General features: G+C 38.3%; 2 protein-coding genes and 1 pseudogene across 2 annotated transcripts; 1 reads left to right on the top strand and 2 right to left on the bottom strand.

Annotated features, from left to right (window-relative positions):
- Positions 1-680: 680 nt before the first annotated feature.
- On the top strand, positions 681-2,989 carry LOC137731894 (pentatricopeptide repeat-containing protein At5g19020, mitochondrial pseudogene; annotated as a pseudogene).
- Positions 2,990-4,188: 1,199 nt separating this feature from the next.
- LOC137732134 (mediator of RNA polymerase II transcription subunit 33A-like) lies at positions 4,189-12,609 on the bottom strand. Its single transcript, XM_068471434.2, has 12 exons — positions 12,201-12,609; positions 10,889-10,999; positions 10,444-10,791; positions 9,797-10,113; positions 9,597-9,688; positions 8,669-9,029; positions 8,109-8,319; positions 7,360-7,474; positions 7,041-7,202; positions 6,124-6,784; positions 5,747-5,953; positions 4,189-5,603 (listed from the first exon to the last, which is right to left on the bottom strand). The coding sequence occupies exons 1-12, from the start codon at positions 12,473-12,475 to the stop codon at positions 4,486-4,488; spliced, it is 3,978 nt and encodes a 1,325-aa protein (XP_068327535.2). The 5' UTR covers positions 12,476-12,609; the 3' UTR covers positions 4,189-4,485.
- A 5,458-nt stretch (positions 12,610-18,067) lies between these two features.
- On the bottom strand, positions 18,068-22,565 carry LOC137732154 (ribonucleoside-diphosphate reductase small chain A). Its single transcript, XM_068471454.2, has 9 exons — positions 22,156-22,565; positions 20,647-20,807; positions 20,424-20,472; positions 20,191-20,317; positions 19,441-19,506; positions 19,188-19,304; positions 18,797-18,959; positions 18,587-18,657; positions 18,068-18,484 (listed from the first exon to the last, which is right to left on the bottom strand). The coding sequence occupies exons 1-9, from the start codon at positions 22,325-22,327 to the stop codon at positions 18,370-18,372; spliced, it is 1,041 nt and encodes a 346-aa protein (XP_068327555.2). The 5' UTR covers positions 22,328-22,565; the 3' UTR covers positions 18,068-18,369.
- Between the last annotated feature and the right edge of the window lie 59 nt (positions 22,566-22,624).

Here is a 22,624-nt window from a genome sequence, read left to right as displayed (position 1 = left end):
AGCCACACAAAGGGCAATCTAATTTCGTATTGAATTCACCATCTACGAAATTTGAACCCAAGACCTCTTATTTCTAAGTGAAGAGGTACCATCAGACCATAGTACTGAGTGATACTAGCTGTTCGAGTTTAATAACAAATTATTCATTACATGACTTCCCAATTTATTGGGCGAACTATTTAAAGTTAGCTTGGGTCCAAATTTACTTCCTTTTCGATTGGTTTTGCTTCGGAGGCAGATTGTCTACTCTCTCTTTACCATGCCCTTCCCATCCCCTTTTATATTGTCGGTCACGGTTAATCCATGTTAATATTTTATATTATTTTTTTATAGAGATAATAAGACATGTTGATGAGGCTTAATTGTGACTACACAAATAAGAGGGGATGGGAAGGGCATGGTAAAAGGAGGGCAGACAATCTGCCGCCTTTTGCTTCATCACATTTAGGCCTGGTTTGGTATTGCTATGTTTTGAAGGAAAACAAACTGCTTCTACAATGCTGTGAGAATAAATTTATATTTGCTGCTTCATGTTTTCAGCTTTTTTTTCACCAACACCTATGAAAATAAGCTGTTTTTAAATATTTACGAAACACATTTTTGAACTTTTTTTTTTTTTATATCCATTTTTTATAAAAACATCTCACTGCCAAACCAATACTTACTCTCACCTTGTCAACTTCTCTACTTGAATTCGCTTCCCTTACAAAAGCGTCTCATGCTCTCGTCGGATGCTCGTATCTCTGAGACCCAAATCTTTCCCTGGACTTCCAGACCTTCGCATTTCAGGTCTCAAATGGCTCTCCACTGCCGCCGCCACCCAAAATCCAGAGGACAATCTCCGTTCCTTCTTCACCGGCAGAATGAACCCAACCCAAATCGACTACAAGCTCGCTTTGGTTTCGGCTTTAAAGTCTCGCTCTTCCCTCGCGGCCTCCTTCCAAGGCCAGCAAATCCACTGCCTTGTTCTCAAAGCCGGGCTCGACTCCAACAATTTCATCAGGAACAGCTTGATTAATACGCATGCCAAATGCGGCTTCATTGCCGATGCCGAGATGCTGTTCGATTCTTGCTATAAGTTAGACTCCGATGTCTTGCAATATTATGGTTGCTGGGTATGTCAAATCGAGTCGTTTGGAGAGTGCACGCCAGGTGTTTGAGAAAATGCCGAAAAAAGGGTTGTGTCTCGTACACTACTATGATAATGGGTAGCCCAGGATGAGCGTTGGACCGAAGCCGTTGAGGTTTTCAGGGATATGAGGTCAGCGGGTGTGATCCCAAATGAGGTGACAATGGCGACTGTTATCTCAACTTACTCACATTTGGGCGGTGTTTGGAATTGTCGAATGCTTCACGCTTTGGTGATTAGGTTGCAGCTTGAGGGGTTTGTTCTTGTCTCTACGAATTTGCTGCACATGTATTGGGATTGTTAGAGTTTACGTGATGCGAGAAATTTGTTTAATGAGATGCCCGAAAAGAATATAGTTTCGTGGATTGTTTGACAAGATTCATGCAAAGGATGTGGTTTCATGGGGTACAATGGGTATGTGCAAGTAGAGTGGTTGAGTGAAGCTTTGATGATGTATCGGGCAATGCTGCGTACTGGGTTAGGGGCGAATGATGTTATGCTTGTAGATTTGATTTCGGCTTGTGGCCGGTCTAAGGCAGTACATGAAGGTCAGCAACTTCATGGGACAATTGTAAAGGAAGGTTTTGACTGCTATGACTTTATACAGGCAACAATCACCAATTTTTATGCAGGCTGTGGCGACATGAGCCCTGCTCATCATCAGTTTCAAAAGGGCATCAAGGAGCATATTGCATCTTGGATGCCCTCATTGCAGGATACATAAGAAATGGAATGATCAACCAGGCAATTGCATTGTTTAATGAGATGCCTGAAAAAGACGTTTTTTCATGGAGTTACATGATTTCTGGTTATGCACCAGAGTGATCAACCTGAATTAGCTCTAGAACTCCTTCAAAGAATGGTAGCTAGTGGGATCCGACCGAATGAAATTACAATGGTGAGTGTGTTATCTGGCATTGCTTCATTAGGCACATTGAAAGAGGCAAGATGGGCACACGAATATATAGTTGAAAACTCCATTCCCCTCAATGACAATCTAAGTGCAGCACTCATTGATATGTATGCCAAATGTGGGAGTATCAATACCGCCTTTGAGGTGTTCTATCAAATCCGAGATAAAACCTCTACAGTCTCACCATGGAATGCCATCATATGTGGGTCGGCCATGTACGGACATGCAAAGTTATCTCTTGAAATATTTTCGGATTTGCAAAAGTGTAATTTCAAACTCAATTCAATCACATTCATCGGAGTCCTAAGTGCATGTTGCCACGCTGGCTTCGTGGAGGCGGGGGAGGTACTTTAAGAGCATGAAGAATGTTTACAATGTAGAACCAAATATCAAGCATTATGGTTGTATGGTGGATCTCCTTGGAAGAGCTGGTCGAGTAGAAGGTGCTGAGAAAATGATAAGGAGCATGCCCCTGAAGGCTGATGTAGTCATATGGGGCATGCTGTTGGCGGCATGTGGAACACATGGGAATCTGGAAAGAGGAGAAATGGCTGCAGAGAGTTTGACAAGGTTGCAACCATCTCATGGGCCAGTTAGAGTTCACCTATCCAATTTATACGCGGATGCAGGGAAGTGGGAAAAAGCCTTTTTCAGAGCGGCGAGCAATGCAGAGCCTAAAACTGGAGAGATCACCGGGGCACAGTGATGTTGTATGATAAGCGTGTTGGGGTTTTAAAACATTCAAAGTTTTCATCGATGAGTTTTCAGCAAGCAGTTGCAGTCGCTTTACCAAAGCTTCCCAGTGTTTAATCCTGAGAATGTGGCAGAAAACTATCAAGCATTTATCCCCCATACAAAAAAACGTTTCTGAGGGTAAAATGATTACTTGCATTGCAAGGCAACATGCATGTTTCGTTTCGCCAAGTTAAGAATCTTGGAAGCCAAAACATTTTGCAGAAACTGCGCAATTAACGCAATGGCCATCACAGTGTTCCGACTCTGCAGTCTCTCATATTGTTCATTCCTCTCCTCATGATGATTGTCAAGACCATCTATGTCCATGTCTTGGGGTTGAGTTGGCCATACGGACTTCTTTTCCGGAACAAGTTCCAGTAATCCCTCATCGTCTAACGATGAATCAAGCAACTGCCACACGGTTGAGAAGATGAACGCAACCACAGTAGTACCAGCTTCACTTGTTTGCAACCCAAATATCGGGGGCAAATTAAGAACTGTATCTATTGATTTCATAACCCTGAATGAGGAAGATAAGTTATACATTGCAAGCAAAAATAATATACACCAAGTGCTGGTTCGGAAGTGATTCTGGGAAGGCTAGAATTACTTATATCAGACAATGTAAAAGGTAATATTTTTCGTATTGTATCAATACAAGTGAAGAAACTAGAAACTTACTGTCGATGATTAGGCCGCTTAAGATTTCAGTGAAAAAGCATGTCTCGTGAGGAGCTCCATGTCAGTATGTTTTGTTATATTGACCATTCGATCTTTAACCAAAACGGACCTGGAAGAAAGCAAAGCCAGAACAAGATGGAGGGCACCATGTTCAAAACCAATAATCGGCACATTGTTCTCCCAACAAATATGCGACACCAACACGCCGGCGAGCTCCATAGATAGCAGGGACACCCCGGCAGAGCTCAAATTCGATGAGACTTCCATCGACCGGAGAAGAGGATCACTACCATTTTCTTGAGCTTCCTTGGTCTGCATTATCAAAGCGTCCCAGAGGCTGCTCTGTTTGGGCTCCGCCATTTCTCGTTCACAATGGCCAGTGTTTCGGGCTGTTTCCGGTGGGAGGGAGAGAGAGAGAGAGAGAGAGATTTCGGATGGTGCAGAATCAGAACAACGTTGAAGGATTGTCTTTTGGTTTTGCTTCTCCTTCTGCGACAGTGCATGATGTGCAAGTGTGCTTTTTTGGTCGTGAAACAACTGAAGCGATACGATCTGTCAAACTGGCTGTAAGATTGCCACTTGGAATTTGGATTCAATCTTGTTGAGGAAAAAAATTGAGAATTTAGAACAATTTTGTACAGATCTTTAAATTCAGTTAAACTGATTCATTTTTCTTGTCTCTAGGGATGACTAACATGTTGGTACATTTTGTTAATTAAAAGTTGAAATATTGTCAACACACTGTCGATGACGTACTCAATAAACGTATGTTCCTTATCCGGATTATACAACTCATATTGGGTTTAAAGGGTCAAGTGTTTAGAGCTTATTGCAAAACCAACAAATATGCTACAAACTCTCTTAATACAGTTAGGTCCTACATACAATGCTGAGATCCGATTGACTATTTGATTCAAAATGCTACGAAATGCTGCAAATGTTTCCGGCGATAAATCTAATCTAAAACCATTTTTAACATGTACATCCGACCTCCTAAAACCTTAAAGCTGTGCTGAGGAAATGGAGTCTACATCTCATTTTCGACTATGAGCTCAGCGGCCACTCCCATTGTACCGACGCCTCCGATCCCCAGCAAGGCCAGAGCAAGCTCTTCCTCACCCCACTGCCTCAGACCGTTACTCAGTCTCCTCAACACGTCTACATCCACCTCGAGCACCCAATTAGGCGTGCAACTCACCATTAGCGTTACAAACCCCGAGACATAGGCACGCCATGTTGCTGAATCACAACCAAGTGATATCTTCCCATCAAGTGCACTTGCAAGAAACTCCATGTGGATACGTAGGACTTTAGGACGTCGTTTTGATGCTGATGATGACGAGTCAACGCCCCACGCAAAGGCTCCACCAAGCACTGCAAAGTATGCCAGTGCATAGCCGCCAAGCATTGCAACAATTCCTTCTGATCCTTGTTCCTGCTCGGAGCCATGCATAGATATAAACCAAGAAGGCAAGGTTTCTGTGATCAATGACTGAACCAGACACAAGCCTCCTGTCAACCATACTAAAGATGCCCCGAGTGAAGCTGCTAGTTTCACCCGAGACATTGCTGCATCAAGTGAAACCTGTTCATATCTCATTGCGTTTCTTCTTGTCTCCAACTTCTCCAATCTCTCTTTAGGATAAGCACGGCATGCTATCTCTCGTACAGAATGCATCAAGATAGTAACAATCTCTTCTGTCATGAAGACAATATCTGTAATCGATCTGTAAACGCGTAGGTAAAGGATCCCTGGTGCAACGGGGGAAATCACACCACAGAAATGGGATCCAAATCCATGGCCAAGAAGTGCTCCAACACCACCATTGCTTGAGATAGGAGTGGCATTCAGGCCAAGTGTGGCAGTAAAGCAGCTTTTAAGAAGCTGGACCATTGAATCCCTGTTCTGGAGGAAAACAGTCCGAGAGGCAGAAAAAACAAGGAAGTCGCTCCATCGCTTGGCCTTTTGAGTCCAAAGCGATGCGACAATTGGCATACAAGGCCAGGGGCAACCAGCTGCAAGGCACTCCAAGGTGGGGCCAGCCAAACTGAGGAAGCGTTCTGATGCTCGGTCAATCTTGTAAGTAATAGTAAGACTCACGAAGGCAGCTAGGGGCAGTGGAAGTGTAGCTGGAGAGCTTCCACCTGCAATAGTTAAGTCTCAGTCAAAATATTAGAGGTGACGACATTACAAAACTAGCTCCACAGCATGGGGAAAATGGAAAACGAAATCACTCCCAAAACAATGTAATAGCTCATCTCGTTATAAGTTCGTAAGAGGAGAAAACCTGCAGCAAGGCTAGGGATATGAACACCGGTAGCAGCTAGAATTTTTTTGATCTGTTCCTCAACATAAGATAGATTCACAGCCGGACTGGGCCAATCTGTTCCATTCATAAAAACTGGTTTCCAAATACCCCGAGTTACCTCGGCAGAAAAGTAGCTCACAATGGTCGCCAAAGATGCCGGAAGAAAATCTACTAAATCCTTAAGCCCTGAAATAGTGCAAACTCTTCAGTCATTTTAAATTCAAGTTCCATAGTTCGCTAAATTTTAGCCATTAGTTTTAAGAAAAGTCAAAAACTAATTCATATATTTTCCGGAGTATCGGTGTCTGTAAATAACAAAACATCAACAGAAAATGAGATGAGAAAACAAGGCTAACCTGTAGCCAGCTCACGAGGAGAAAGTTTTCCATGAGCACAGGCTGTTAGAGCAGCATCAACCACAAAGGGAACAGCTTCCAGGATATCCCAGGCTGGCAATTTAGGTCTTAGAGAGCTGTCTTCATTTCCAGGTCCCGAAGAACTACTACTTGGAGAATTGACAGAAGCTAAAGACTGGCTTCCACGATTAATCTTTGTGAACATCATGTTAAGAAGCTCATCAACAATCTGATGGACGGGTGTTCCATGAACAAGACCAGAGAGGGTTGAGGCTATACATGCTTGATGCTGCCGATACCAAACTTTTAATTTTGGAAACGAGTCCACAAATACAGGTTCTGGAGATGAAGAACTTGCAACAGCAGAGAGTCTCCTCTTATTTCGATCCTGGTGAGCACTCCCAGAAGATACTAGGTAAGAATTTCTCACTGACAGGAGGTACTCGGGTGTAAGTCGGGAAGCAACTGTGGGTACATCTCCCACCCCATGCTCAAGAGGAGGATGATTAAACCTCCACAGCTTCAAAAGGAGAGTAAATGCATTCGAAAACACAGCATGAGCAGAGATTTCTTCTCCTGTTGTTAGAATCCAGGAGACATTGGGAACACATGAACCAAACACCTCACAAATCGGCATCAATGAACACGCAAGTTGTGGAACCTGGTAAGAAAATTAGATGACATTAGTTTACAGCTGATGTGAGGGTCTCGTTACTAACACAAACATGGCACATCAAATTCAAATGCCAAACTGACTATTGAGGTAGATAATTTGATAACAGTCAATGTTGGAAATAATTAGTATAAGTAAAGGGTGTGCTCAATCACTGAATCTAGGATGTGACAAACCCTAACAAGATTATTCTGTATCGGTCACTTTTGGACCTTTGGTTAAGTAAAGCATATGCTATACATACCAAGCCATGTAAAGAGAAAATCTGAACGCAGTCAACAGATCCTATTCCAACAATGAGGACATTCAGCATCGGTGCATAACCTATTAAATGGCTGTCATCCCCAGAATAATTAGCGGGAACCGGAGGGGACAGTAATCTAATGATAAAATGAGCAGTATGTTCCTGCATTACATGTGAACCATAAGTTAATTAGAAAGTTGAGTGATTCGTAGGAAATGGCAAGAACTCTTAGTATTCAAATACGCAACTGCGAAAAAGCTACTGCATTGTGGGTAAAGGATTCAAAATATATATCAAGCATAACAATATTGTTTTTCACCTGTATATTCCATCCTCTAATTAATGAGGCGCCGCACAAAACGGTAGCAGCAGAAATCTTCTCAGCATTGGATCCATTGACTGCAACCTCAAATACTTTCTCGAGTTCTGCTAAGCTTCCATCAAATCCATGAGCTTAATTCAGTAGCTTTACCTTTGGGTAAGTTTACAAAAAAGAGCATCTGATAGACCTGGCTTCAGGAAAGAAAAAGGAGTAACTGAAGACCAGGCCATAGTCAAAGAAGTTTAAAAAGGTAATCTAAAGGTCATCTATCCATACAGAGTTCCCCTTTTAATAGTTTGCACACTATCCCGCTACTTAGACATAGGAATCATAACGCCAATGGCCAAAGGTATCCATGTACGACATCAGTCAGATTATTAGATTCTTAAACTCCTGTGAACCAAATGCAAACCCGTTTAAAACCTCCATCCTAGTTAGTGCATTTAAGCGTGAACTGAAAAACCGATAACTTAGAAATCATCTATTGATGCGCTTCAGAAAGTGGCAATCCAATTTAACGAATCAATTTTACCAGAGAGAGAAAAAAAAATGCCCTTCCACGTATTTGACTTATGTAGCATAGGAACAGCGGTTTCAAGCCCCAGAAAAGCAGCAAGGAACTAATCCTTGTAAGGAATTACTCATTGGCATATAACGATGAAAAATTGTGGAAATGAAGTCCTAACCACTTAATTACAACATGAATTACTAAGTGTAACATATTTAAAATGTTAAAGCTAGTATACCTTGAAGCAGGACTGGAAACCAAAGCATTAGCCATTGCTGGAGTAAGCGTAGCCCCCAACATAAACGACGACCAATCAGGCCCTTGCGTTGGCATGCCATGAGGTAACTGGTTGATGCATCCGTTAATATAACCTGGCCACGAATATGCAGAAGTGTCCAGTAGATTTCTAGCAATACAGGACTCAACTATCAAATGACGCATGTTTCCAGCTGTAAACAAATACAAAAACCTAAGATTAGAATACTAAACTAAAACATAGAAACAGGAACAACATCGGAAAATAAAATAAGACTGAAATGAAAAACTCAACAAGAAAAAGAATACAAGACCGCAACAACCATGGACAACAACGTGCAACACAGTTCTAAGAGTTTTTATGTAGAGCAGTAGACATTGAAAAAATGATAAGAAACTTTGTAGTGAACCGTGTCGCCATGCTCCAAACAGCCTTTCATTTTATTTTTCTGCTGCTTCCAACTCTTTATAACAAGATACTCACAAAGTATTTTCATGTTGAAGTGACTTGTTGACATTGAATTAGAGCTAGATATTACTCACAGAAGTTTATAGGCATGTTTTTCATACCGACGCACCCAAAGTAAGCACTCCCAACAGTGACACCTGAAAGGAACAGCATTGCTTTTGCAGCAGCCTGATTGGCAGCGGAAACAACACACTGCGGTGGAGTCAGCAAACCCTGATAATCACCCAGTGTCTGTAGGCTGGAGACTAAATCATTGCAGCGCTGTCTTGGAACCTCTTTTTCTTTCCAGCCATTGATTGAGCCACATTCATTTTTGTTGGTTGGTGCAATTTCCTCCTCCTCAATCAGATCAGCAACCACAAGCGTTGTGATACTCAATAGCATGCATAAGCGAGTGTCTAGGCGAGGCACAGGACCCTCTATGGGATACCTTTCCTACAGGAATTAAAAAAAAAAAAAAAAAAACAAAACAAAACAAAACTATAAACAAGAAGATAGAGTAAATTCTAACAGTAACAGCTTAAGATTTTTTTAGAGAAATGGTAAACCAACTTATTCATCAATGGTGTCATAGCAGAGCTGCAGAAGGTTCTGTGTTAAAATCCCTACAACTGGAACCTCCCAATTTATGTTGAATTTCATAGGTTGGACTTTCTAACGATGAAATGAGACCCACACATGAGAAAAGTGCTGGAATATAAAATAGTTGTGACTCACATCTTAAGAGAGAAAACAACCTAAGCTTTTGGGACCAGTGATAAAATACAACAAATTTTTCAACCGCCAGTAATGTCTAACTCATAAAGTTCTAGAACTTTGTAAGAAATTTTGCAAGTCAGCAATCAAAGTTGACGGAAGTAGCCAAAATCAAGTTGCTTAAACTTCTATGACATATAGCTAGTAGAAAGTTTATAGGTAGTATTAAGATTTTTGTTCAGGAAATATGCTAACCGTTCAGACAGAAGAGGAGAAATTTTAAAGCTATTCAAAACAGAAACGAACCCTCTGTACAAGACGAAGAGCTGCTATCCAAAGGCCTAGAAAGGTATCATGCCAGCTTGTGCCATTTATTGCTCGAAGGGTTTTAATCAAACCTACAAAACGAAACATTGCTTTTTCATTCTCACAGAACTGGTTTCATAAGAACAAATCGTAATTTAAAAAATACTACGTTAAGCACAAGGGACAAAATTTGTGTTTACCAGTAATTACTTCAACAGAACTTGTTGCGTCAACTTGATATCCATCCATGGCATCTTCTAATAAAAGATCAAGAGGAAGCCACAGAGCAGAACGACTAGCCCCGTGACACAAACCAGTAGAAGTCAGAGATCTAGAAACCATCACTGCATGATACTTTAGCAAAGAAGTTGTTTTACATTCTCGAGGCAAGACCATGCAACTTTCTGAAGTCAAGTTTATAAGAGCCTCTGCAGTAAGAGTTTTCAAATTTCTTAATGCTAATGAGTTTGATCCAAGAATCTGTAATCGTTGAATAAAACTTGTCCAGTGTACAGGCCTGAAAAAAAGTGGGATGGCATGTTAAGAAAAAACTTGCAGTCAAGGCCAAGATCAAAAAGGAAACTGATCAAGGTACTGGCGAAAGGAAAAGTTAGTCTTTAATATTCGGACTTGCTGGCAAACGAAATGAAAAAACACAATGCATACAACGAAGTTCCAACGTAAGTAGAAGGAAATCTGTTGAAAGCACATTCAAAAAATTCCGTATGCATATAAGTTGAGTACTAAGGCCATCCACTGCTTGAGAAAACCAAATATTAAAGTCGTATAAATTTAAGGGAACTAGGATGAAGTATAGAAGCAACTGCTAAAGGGAACAAGGACTTACAAGTTTCGGCGAGCCAAGTCAAGAATTCTTGAAGTTAAATTATTTTGAAGAAATTTCCCAATTATCTCAATGGCCATGACTGTATTTGTTTCCTGCAATATCTCATTGTATTCGCTCCTCTTCTCATAATAACTTCCATGACAATCTATCTCCATTTCTTGAGGTTCAATTACCCATCTGGACTTCTTTTCGAGGGTACAGTTCAGCAATCCTTCATCATCTAATGATGCATCAAGCAATTGCCATACAATTGAAAATAAAAACTCAACCACAAGAATCCCTGGGTCACTTGCTCGCAAGCCAAAATTCCAGGAAAGATGAAGAATAGATTCTATCGATTTCATGATTCTGTCCAAAGAATATAGTTACAAATTCCAGATACAATGTAAGCACCATTGTCAGTACAATGTAAGTAAACAATCATTCTGTACGAGAGAAAACTTACATTTGATAATTTGGCCCGTTTATCTGAGATTTAAGGGTAAAAATGTGTCTCTTAAGCAGTTCCATGTAAAGTCTATATGCCACAGGCTGGGAACGTCGACTTGGAATGACCCTGCAGAAAGAATGGTAGACAACAGTAAGACCATTATGAGAGTTTCCACTTTCCTACAATGCGAGGGAGCAACCAGTTGCTCACAAGTGAAACCAGACGAAGGCAAATTAAGAAAAAGTGAACATAACTAGATCCAGAGAAACAAACAGAACCCAACTATCCAAACCTAGTACCAGAAACAAAACCCGAAAATCAGTGGCAAGCAATGCAGCCTAAGATCGGTAATCTGCAGGCCATCTGATACTTCAAAATAAAACTTTGCAAATACATAATAAACAACGCCACACTCGCTCATCAATGTAGCACATTGCGATCCATGAATTCAATAGAGTTCACAAGCAAATGAAAATTAAATTAGGAAGATCACATCCACACGTCTAATTGCAATACAATAACTTGGCTCACTCGTTATCCATTGTTTTGGAAAGAATTTCTACAACGTCGATCATACTGAATAATCAAGACAGGGAAAACCGAGATGGAAATTAGAGAAGAATCGAATTGCATTTACGAGAGAAAAAAATCAAGTACAAGGGGAAACATGTGAGACCATTCCACAATTTGAAAATGTGGGGGGAAAGGTGAGAAAAGGCTTGAATTTAAAAACTCAAAAGCGAAATAGAAAAGAGTCTTTGTAAAACACATTAATTTCTCCTCCTAGTCAACTGAACACGCAAGTATTTGCAACAATTCAGCCAACACATCCTCCACTTGTCCTAAGCAACGCGCCATCACCAACATATTTAAGATTCTGGTATTACTTTCCCTTCCTTGATTTTCTAAGCAACCAAACAGGCAGCACAGAAAACAAATCATTAAACACAGAAAGCCCATTGAAACAGAAAGAGCAATGAATCAAACATTCCGCAGCGGCCCCGGGGGTGGGGGGCACTCTGTGTGTGTGTGTGTGGAAGGAAAGATGAAACCTTTAAACAAATTCACAACCTTTAACTGATCCCAACTAAAAAATGTCTCAAAAGAACCTCATTTAAAATCCCAAAAACCGCAGAGCTCGATTAGCCAAGTTGGCTAGAGTGCTCCAAAGTTTGAGTTCCCTTCTTCGCAGTTAAAGACGAATTTAGTGTAGATTATCTTCATCGTTTATCAAAAAGTAATTTCCATTAATCCGAACCCACTCAGAAAAACCAAAACCCGAAACCAAAAATCTTCAAACAGCAAATTTGAGAGCAAAAGCACAAACTTTTGTGAAAGCAGGGCAAGAACAAGCATGGGGGGCACAATCTTCAGCATCAGAGCCTTCTCCAGAAACTTCCAAGTGATGGGCACGTTGTTTTCCCAGCAAATGTGAGAGACCAACACAGTGGCGAGCTCCACTGAGGGCAGAGAAACTCCCATGGAGTTCAAGTTGGAGGACAACTGCATGACCCAGAGCAGAGGATCACTGCCCTTTTGCTGTGCCCCTTTGGTCAGTTCCACCACACTGTCCCAGAGGTTGCCTTGTAAGGAGACCTCCATTTATGAGACAGATTTTGATTATGGTTCTGGAATTTGGAATTTGGAATTGGGAGTGGTTTGGTGAGTGTAGAGAGAGAGAGAGAGAGAGAGAGAGCAGAGCAGATCAAAATAGCAGAGTGGTGACTCTGATGAGTGAAAAAGGATGGGCGAGAATAGTATCATGGTTTTATCTTATGCTTTGGGTATAAATTGGTGTTAAGAAACGGTAAAGTTAAAACTGTGAGGAGTAGTATTGGGATTTAGGTAATGTCTTCTACCTGTACATGGAGAAAGTCTTAGGTACGACAATCGGACCACATATCTCATAACACATACTTTTTTATTTAGAGACTCATCACTATCTCATGTAATGATCATACATTCTCTCGTACCACTCTATAACACATCACATAGTATACAAATTTAATTTAAAAACTTGACTTACCTAACATTACTCTTTTCGATTTGCTCACATAATCTTTCCTATACATGGAATGTGGGGACAAATGAATTGTGGCTTCATTAGTCTAATCAGATTTTCCTAAACATCTCTATTAACTGTTGTAGCCTTTTTGTGCTGACGTTTGTATCTATCTATTAATCCTTTCGATAAAGATGAAGCAAATTTATGTCCTTTGGTATTCGAATAGGAGAATCCGTCCCGCATGTTTCTTGTATGCCAAGTCACGAATGTCTATACAAGTGTAACCCTATACATCAACACAATCATTCAATATATGACCAATGGGGCGTTGGTCTAAACGGGTGATCATATGCAAACAGATTGAGATTCTCTCCAAATCTCACACTTTGAAGCTCATAGGTTTAGCAATCTGGACCGTTTAAAAAAGAAAGATATATGAGCATTGAAGAGAGATTATGTATGAGATGGACCAATGGAATGGAACGAATAAAAGTCATGAAATATAGTCCGAATTGTTAGATCTGTAAACTTCATAGTGTGAGATTCGAAAAGGATTTATATGTAGTCATTCTCTTTAATATTATCATGTACTTACAAATGTTATAACCAAAATCATGTCCCCACCAATTTCTTAGGTACAAGCTATTGCATCCAACTCTATATAAGAACCAGAACAGCTCAACTTTTAAGTCGGAAGTAAGGAAGGGTAAAGATGTAATCTTATGCTGACCTTTCTCATGTTTGAGGCCAACCCTGGCCCACAAATGGTAACCGATCCATAGGGTCCAATGGCTTTGCCACCAGGAGATGAGGCTCTTCAAATCATTTTCCTAATAATTTCTTTTCTTAATTTCTACATTATTCTTCAGTCCTAGAAATATAATAATTGAAAGACCATAGTGGACGGTGGTAGGTGGTGATTAAGTCCACTTAAGAGTTTGAGTGAGTAGCGTGGGTCCACCTCCAAGCAAAAAAGTGACAATAGAATGAAAATATTTTTGCCCATGATCGGTAAGTGATTGTGATGTTCATTACTATTTTTATTATCATTAAATGAATTTGAATTTTGAGATATATGTAGTGGATAGATATAATTATCAAAATTTAAATTGAATTAACAATAATAAATAAGGTAATGAGTATTAAGACAACTTTAGAGTGGTGAGAAAAAAATACACCACAATGAAACTGGCATGTTAGGACTTATGAGGCTTTAGGTATGGGAATGGTGGTCCTCCTTTTCCCCCACTTCTTCAATTGAGGACCACTTTGGGAAGAACTATTTGGTATGTTGTCACAAGTTACAATCCTATATCATGTTGTGTGTGGATATTATATAATATATACTATGCATGTCTTGGTAGGTAAGCAATAGTATTAGTGCATGCCTTCATTTGGGCATCTTATATATTAACTACTATGTTTTGGGCATTAATCTTGAAAAGTCTCAACTAATGTGGTTCAACCTCCCTTACCAATCCTAATTATAATAATTCTTCATGAGAGAGATTGGATTATGTTGTGGAAAACATGGTGTAATCACCAATGAGAAACAAATTAACAAAATATTGCAGAAAGCATGTAAGTAGCAGAGGCAGCATGAGATCATTGGTTCCACATAATCTCAACAACTTCATATTTTTCTTCTCTTTTAATTTATATATGACCTTTATAGACAATAATTCTCGGTGTACTTGTTTGTGATATTTACATTTATTTTACTAGTTGCAACTGCTCTAGCTAAAAGATCTTTTTCAATTATGAATACCATGAAGAATTCACATAATGAATGAGAGATCAATGGTTGAATAATAGATTGGTTATTATACATTAAGAAATAACTTGTATTTGATTTTAGTGATAACGGTGTTGTGATATGACATTAGGGTATGGTTTAAGATAATAGACATTGTGATATGATGATGTTGTGATATGACATTCCCAAAACTTGTCGTGGAAAACAACATTTTTCCTATCAATTTGTTGGTAGGAAAGTTGCTCGTGGGAGTCGAAAGAAATTTATAACGCACACATAATCTTATTAGGGACTGCCTTAAGATAATACTACAGGACAAAACATGATATTTTCCTATCAATTTGTTGGTATTTGTCACATTAAAAAGGCTTTAAACTCAAATTCGGAGTTTGTGAGCCAATTAATTGTAAAACATTGGGATAGATTAGATATGACATAGAAGAAAGTGAGTTAGGTGAATTGGTCCAGTCATCTCTAAGAAACCACATCAAGTTCAAAGTTGTTATGATTTGAAGTTGGTAGAGTGGGAGAGGATATGGTTGACAAACCCACATTTTATTTGGAAGATGATGTAATTTGCAAGGGATCGAAGAACCAATCAGTCTCGTTCTTCTGAACTTTACCGTTTAAAAAAATTGTACTAACTTACTGTTTGATTTTAATCCAGCAATATGGGTAAAGAAATAAAACACAAACGTTCGTCTTCTTCCACCGTTAAGATAAGACCGATGATAGGTGACCACACTTACTTTGAAACTATAAAATTCAGGAGATTAGTGTCGAAGAAATTAGTGCATAAGATTAAAATTGTTGTCATCTTTTTAATTAGTAAGCATTGTTGTCATCTTTTTAATAGACCATACAAAATGATCCAGTTGTGCTCAAAAGATGGTTGCTTGGCACCAAAAATCAAGGCGGCCAAGGCAAGCAAAACATAAATCAAACTAAACTATTGAGATGCAAATTTAAAATTGAGAAAAGCATCATCTTCTCTCTAAATTGATGGGGCACCTAATAGTAATAATTACTAGGAAATTTGGATAATACTAAAATAATAAGAAAGGGAGGTAAAGGTGGTGGAGTTTTGGTACCTAATCTTAGTGCTTGTGGTCACCTCAAGCGCACACCAAACTAAGAGAATAAAGACACTATGCTCCTTCCACAAATTCTATCTTGTAACTAATTAATGTTCGTTGCGTCGTCAAGAAGTAAGTACTTGTCCAATAAAAGCTTTGACACATATCTTGTGCCACGAGAGAGATATTGGGAAGGTTGAGTGGCTAGGGCAGCTCTAAAATTGATTCATACAATTTGGGAGATGTAGAATGAAAATACAAAGCTTTACTTTTACGAGAGTTGTTATATGAATGACGTGATCATAATCTCCTACTAAGTTTTTCCATGTCCTTCAAGCATACAACCGATAATATATATTTTTGTCTCAATATGTTTGTGAGACTTGTTTTGGTCACGTGATATGTGAATTAGAAAAGTATCGCGTGATGTGAGAAATAAAAGAAAAAAATTGATATACACACTCTCGTGGATAGCCAAAAAACCAGTTCTCAAGTAAATAATATATATTTATTTTTCATACATCACGTAATAAGTGAAACAAGGTAAGTTATCATCCATCAAGTGCAAGTTGTGACATGGAGATAGGTCCAAAAGGACAAATTGGCAGCATTATTAGCTTTGTTGGTTGGTAGATGATGATGTGCCTTATCCTCCTCTACCATGAAAAGGCAGTGACGAACACTAGTGGTGAACGAGCTTGCACATAATAGCATTAAGATGAAATTAGCATGTTTCCAAAATATCAACATCCTTGCACCATCTCCAATGGGAGATGCCAAGTCCCAAATTTAAGATTTACCAACAAAGTATTTGTCCAACCCAACCCATTTGATGCCAAAAAACCAATTGACAAGGACGCCTAGAATTGACACGATACGATGACAATGTTCTCCTTTTTTTAATTTCTTTTTCTTTTTCTTCTCTCAGACTTGAACGGTTACGATTAAAATACGTTAAAATCTTATATTAATTTTTTATAGAGACATACAAAAAATAAAATGTGAGAGGAGAGAAGGAAGGAAATCGGAATAAAAAAAGAGAAAATCCTACTTAAAAAGTAGAGCCAATGGCTCTTTTTTATCCAAAAGGTGGTATTCACTTCGTTGGGTTATCCCATCGCGAGTGAGGATTTCTACTATTTATACTAGTTTTGATGGGTTTTTTTGTGAAGCATATGAGGGTTTGATCTTCTATTGGGATTTTACTTTATATTTACACAACTACATTCTTAATTAATAATTTTAATCACAACAATCTCAACATGAGTTTTAATTTTTATTTTTGTCTTAATTCTTAGAAACATCTAACGGATGATATCAAATGTGATCAAATTTAATAGTGATGAATCTGATCAAATGATCCAAATTTATATCAAGAGGCTAAAATAATAATTAAAAGTATTTAGCTCATACGTCCGTCAAACTTTCTCGGAAATTTGGATTGTTTTACTTATATTTGTGTAAATCTCTACAAATTAATGAAACTTTCTTTGTCAACCAAAAGAAGGTGAAAAGACAATTTAGTCTTTTATCATACAAAAAAAATGATGAGCAATAATGTAATTTCATAGGTCCAAATTTTACTGTTTTTTTATTGAAGCCTTACCTACAGATAATGTTAAAATATCTCTAATATTTAAAAATTAAAATAAAAAATAAAAAATAAAACCAAAAACAAAACCCTCCCCCCGGGCACACGTTCTCTCTCTCTCTCTCTCTCTTTCTCATTTTCTAAAAAAATGTGTTCATACACATAAAGAGACAAATACTAGTATAAATAAAGATAACCTAAAGAAAAAGAATTTGAAAAAAAGTTAATAAAATATAAAATAATGCTAAAACACTTGTTAATATAGCTAAATTGCTAAATTCAGCACTAAAAGGTTGGAAAAGAAAGACAATTTGTCAATTCATAATTTGTCTTTTGTGTGCCAAATTTTAGCAATTGACAACTCCCCATTGGAGTTGGTGAAGGAAAACCCTTAATGAGGAAATATGCTTTTGGATATTAGCAAATCGCTTGCTTTAAATTAGTGGGGCAATAAATTGTGACATCATCTATCAATATCAAAAACCTTTAAAGATAACAGACTGAATCAATAGCTGAAAATCACTCGCGTATGTGACGCTATCCCGAGCAAAATCTTAAACTAAATTGGAAAAAATGTTGGTGTATGCAAAGAAAAAAGAAGTACATGTATGATTTCAAGCAAAATTGGGAAAAGGGTGCGCCCATGCCATAGTCAGAAGGCTAATAATCAGCACCACTGATGAAAAGCAGCTGAAGCATGTACCATTTTTCAAACACAATGATGATATTATGCACATTCCAAATTATGATAAATATAAGAATTAAATTATAGAAACAAAAAATTCTTTATTGATAATGACAACCACCTAAGTTAACAGAATGAATACATGAAAAATACTAGGATTGATCCCACGAGGCCGGGTTTTTGGTCGTTGATGTATATGAGTCCACTGAAACCCACGTACATCTACTCGTCAATACATACTATCACATGTCGGTGACTACGACTACCTCGAAATACAATATACAAATTGCTACCACAAAGAATAGTAACAAAATTTTAGTTAGTTTCAGATAAGAGTCAGTACAATGCTGGTGGACGTTGCAGGTTGCAACAAATTTGGTGAACTAGAAGTCGGCGTCCAACTTGAAGATGAAGTTTTTGCCACCATCTTGGAGGCCTGACATAACAGATGCTTTTTGATAGTCACCAACCCTTCTCTCGAAAAAGTTCGTCTTTCCTCTGCAGAATCAAGCAAACGAGATCAAGATCATTTATCCGTCAACCAGTTCCAAGAACAGACTAAAGCAGGCAAAGCAAAACCACATTCTCAGAAATACTCACTGCAAAGAAATAAACTCCATCCAGTCAAAAGGATTTTTGACATTGTACTTCCTCTGACAATCTAACGCAACCTGGAAAGGAGAAACATTCTACTATATGAATATTGATACTAACGCGGAGAATAGTTATATAAGTTAAACGCAACTCCCCCTATCATCTAGGAATTAAAGAAATGAAAAACGAGGAAGATATCATCAGAGAGATACTTACCAAGAGTCGATCAGCAACATATTTTATGTACTGGCTCATAAGATCTGAGTTCATGCCAATCAATGCGCATGGGAGGGCCTCACAAACAAATTGAGTCTCAATCTCGACAGCTTCATTTATAATTCCATGAACTTTTTCCCAATTTAGTTGCTTCTGCAACAAACTAATAACAAAACAAATATAGTTTCCGTCATTTGCATATCGAGAATTGGAAAAGAATTTTAAATCTCTCTTTTTTACCCAAGTTTCTCCAATTCCTGGATTCTGCGAGGACTAAAAGTAATAAACCACTGAGTTCTAAGAAGGTGAAAACAACACCGTATAACTATTATCTTGTGCCTAGCAACACAGGAAGCTCAATTTTGAGAACCAGAAAGAAAAAAGATATTACCTGTACAAAAGGCAAGCAAAATCACAGTGAAGACCCTCATCTCTAGATATAAGCTCGTTTGAGAATGTCAACCCAGGCATTAGTCCCCTCTTTTTAAGCCAGAATATGGCACAGAAGCTAAGAATGAACAATAAAGTAAAAAACAAGAGAGAAAAGGGTGATGAAAACAAAAGAAAAGATCCTACAAGCCTCATAACGAAAAGTATCAATTAAACATATAAACTCAAGCATATATAATGCAAGCCCAAATTACCTTCCGGAGAAAAAGATTCCTTCAACACACGCAAAAGCAACAAGTCTCTCCGCAAATGAATTGGAACTGCACATCATGCAGAATAAGAAATTGGTTTATGGAGCATTTGACATGCTTCTAATCAAACAAAGATTATGTACAAGCTACACATGAAGCTTGATGATAACAAGCAGACAGGGTATGGAAAGGCGCCTTCTAAATTTGCAGAGTGAAGCAGATGGTACTAAGTTTGAATCTTGTGATATCAACATATGATACAGCATAGACTACCGAAGGAGCTCTTCGTTTTGTTAGAAACTGAATGATACATGGTTAAAGAGCCACTCCGGTTTTCCCTATGCGCATAAACCTCCTCTTTGGAAAGACCAAGTGAATGTTAAAAACCCACTCCCCTTTCCAATACCATACACACTTGAAGGTTGAACTGACAGTCATTACGTATAATTTCACACAGAAGGAAGTTCAAAATTACTGCAGATGTCCAATACCGAAGTTTGACATAAATGGCCCTCCTACACTTCTAAACAATCTGTTCTCTTCTCAAACAAAATCTAAACATTTAATCTTTGAAAGGACCAGAGGACTTCTATATTAAAAATTCAAGTACCTGAGTTGTACAAATTAATGCTCATATACTACTGCTTGTGATCGCATATATCATTCAAAAACACGTCCAACCATACAAAATTGTCAAAAGTACTATCTCCCTTATTAGCGATATTATATTCACTCATAGGAAAGCATGAGTACCTGTCTATCCAATCCAAAGCCCACTTAGCCTTCTTAGACACACAAGGAATGCTTTCAATTGCATTGAACAATCTATGCTTCTCCGTAGAATCCTTGATGTATGTCTCCAAAAGCAAGCTGTACATCTCTGATGGTAGACAGTATTTAAAAAGGAACAAGGAGAAAATTCCTTAGACAGGTGGCCATATACATTACAACTAAGGAAACCAGAGAAACTATGTTTTAAGCTCTACCCGAATGGATATTCTCCATTGCAAGTTGAAATCCATAGAATGCCCGAGCCTGTGAAGAATGAGAAACCTTGATGTTAGTAAGTCAACCAGGAGAGAAAAAAAAATTTAAATATCTGAATCTTAGGGGTGAAACTAAGGAGATAAATAGTTGAAACTTAGGTCTTGGGAACTTCAAACACTCTTCGCATCTTATCTAAAGAACAGACCAGAGAAAAGAAATCACCTCTGGAATCTGAACATCAGTTAGAAATCTTGCAGCCAAATTCTCCAAAACAATCCCATCAGATGCAGCAAAAAATGCAAGGACATGGCTTATAAAGTGTCTTTCAGAGTCAGACAAAGTGTCCCACTGCTGTATATCATGGGAGAGATCAACCTCCTCAGCTGTAAGCCAATTAACATGTCATTAGAACATATACCATGGCAAAAAAATAAAAAATAAAAAAATAACGGGAACATCTACTCAACAGCATAACATTGATAGGATACCAGAAAAGGTTAAACAAATTAGTGCGTATGAGTATAATTCTACTAGCTCAAGGGACCCTTGGTAAATGTTTGACACTTGTCGATAGATTAGAAAGATTAGTTGTGGTGGTAATTGTTGTAAAAGCTTAGCTTGCAAGTCTGAGCTGGATATATATCAGACTAATTGTGCAAGGAAGGTTGTTGTTAAAAAACTACATTGTTGTGGATAAATACAAACACAGTTTCCATGCCATGCGTTGAAGGTTAGAACAAGGTTCTTATTAAACATAAGGAATAAAGTTGCTGAAATAAATGCCTTATGCCCACATTCTACACCCGCCAAAGACTAGAGCTGTCCGGTAGAAGGTGAAGAACTTATATGCTCGAGATTGTAGACTCAGAATTCTCCAGAGTAAGACGCTATATGCTAGTGCTATTTACCACAAACACAAACCAAGTAAATCAGAGGCAATGCTACCCACTTATACTGTATTTGACATATCAATATGCCTTCAGACATCAGATTGCAGTTGGAATTCGCAGCCCCCAAAGGGTTTGCGTTCGAAAATGTTCCGATTTTGTTGGATTTTCATACAGTTTGATAATTGCTTCTTCATGTAACAATTCAAAAACAAGTAATGTACAATAAACTTAAGAGAGAGAATAAAGGTAAATAATTTATTTCCCAAAGCACAAGAAAATCCCAAATTTGTTCCCCTTAAGAGAGACAATGCAGACGCCATGACTATAATTTTTAACTAATATTCTTGCGGATCCATTTAAGGAAAAGAAGATACTACTTTCATGAACCAACAGTAACAATATCTTCCAAGTAATTACACAGCTGAATTTTGGAACCAAAATAAAAGAATTAAAAAACCCCACCTCATATTTCTTTTAAATTCCAACAAAGACAAAGGGAAAAACACTAACATTGCACAGATACAAAAACAAAAAGTAATGAACTTAAGAAAATAAAGAAATACCCACTTCAAAACACATACAGAAAAGCAAGAAAAAACCAAAATTCAAAAGAAAATATGGGAACCTTGTTGTTTCTTACAAGGAGGATTAAAAGAGGGAAATATGAACAAGTTACCAGTCCAAAAACTGAACTTTGAAAAATTAACAGAAATCCACTTCAGAAAACACACAGATAAGCAAGAAAACACCAAAATTCACAACAAATATTTAGAATATTTTCCCTGGTTTTCAAAAAAGGATTAAACTTTAAAGAGGTAAAAACGAAGAAGTTACCACTTACCAGTCCAGAAACTGGCCACGGCCTTCTTGTACATCTCCCAGACTTGCTTGTACCGAACAGGAAACATACAGAACCTCTGCGTCTGCTCCATTAATATCGGCTCCTCCTCCTCCTCCTGCTCTGCTCCTTTCTCTCCATTTGCTCTCTCTCTCCCATTTCCCAAAGAACCCATGTTTTTGCAGTTTCCAGATGTTGGGTTTTGTGGGGGGTAAGGAGAAACCCTACAAAAACCTCGACGCTAGAAAAAATCACTGATGATGTTGAATTTTGATGGGATAGCGTATCAGACAAGGCCGGTCGCAGATAGATTTTTATTTTATTTTATTTTTTTTAAATTATATTTCTTTTTGTTTGTTTTCGTGCATGGTGGTTTATGTTTGGGATTCCATTTGCGACCGGCACGGAATTTCTGTAAAAACGGCGACGTAGTGAGGACGGTTATATTTTTGGCGGGTTGGGCCAGTTGCTT

This window comes from Pyrus communis, chromosome 16 (assembly GCF_041283825.1).
Source record: "Pyrus communis isolate YQ-2024b chromosome 16, ASM4128382v1, whole genome shotgun sequence".
NCBI classification, from domain to species: domain Eukaryota; kingdom Viridiplantae; phylum Streptophyta; class Magnoliopsida; order Rosales; family Rosaceae; genus Pyrus; species Pyrus communis.
Note: the sequence above shows the minus strand (reverse complement) of the source record. Positions and strands in the feature narration are given on the sequence as shown.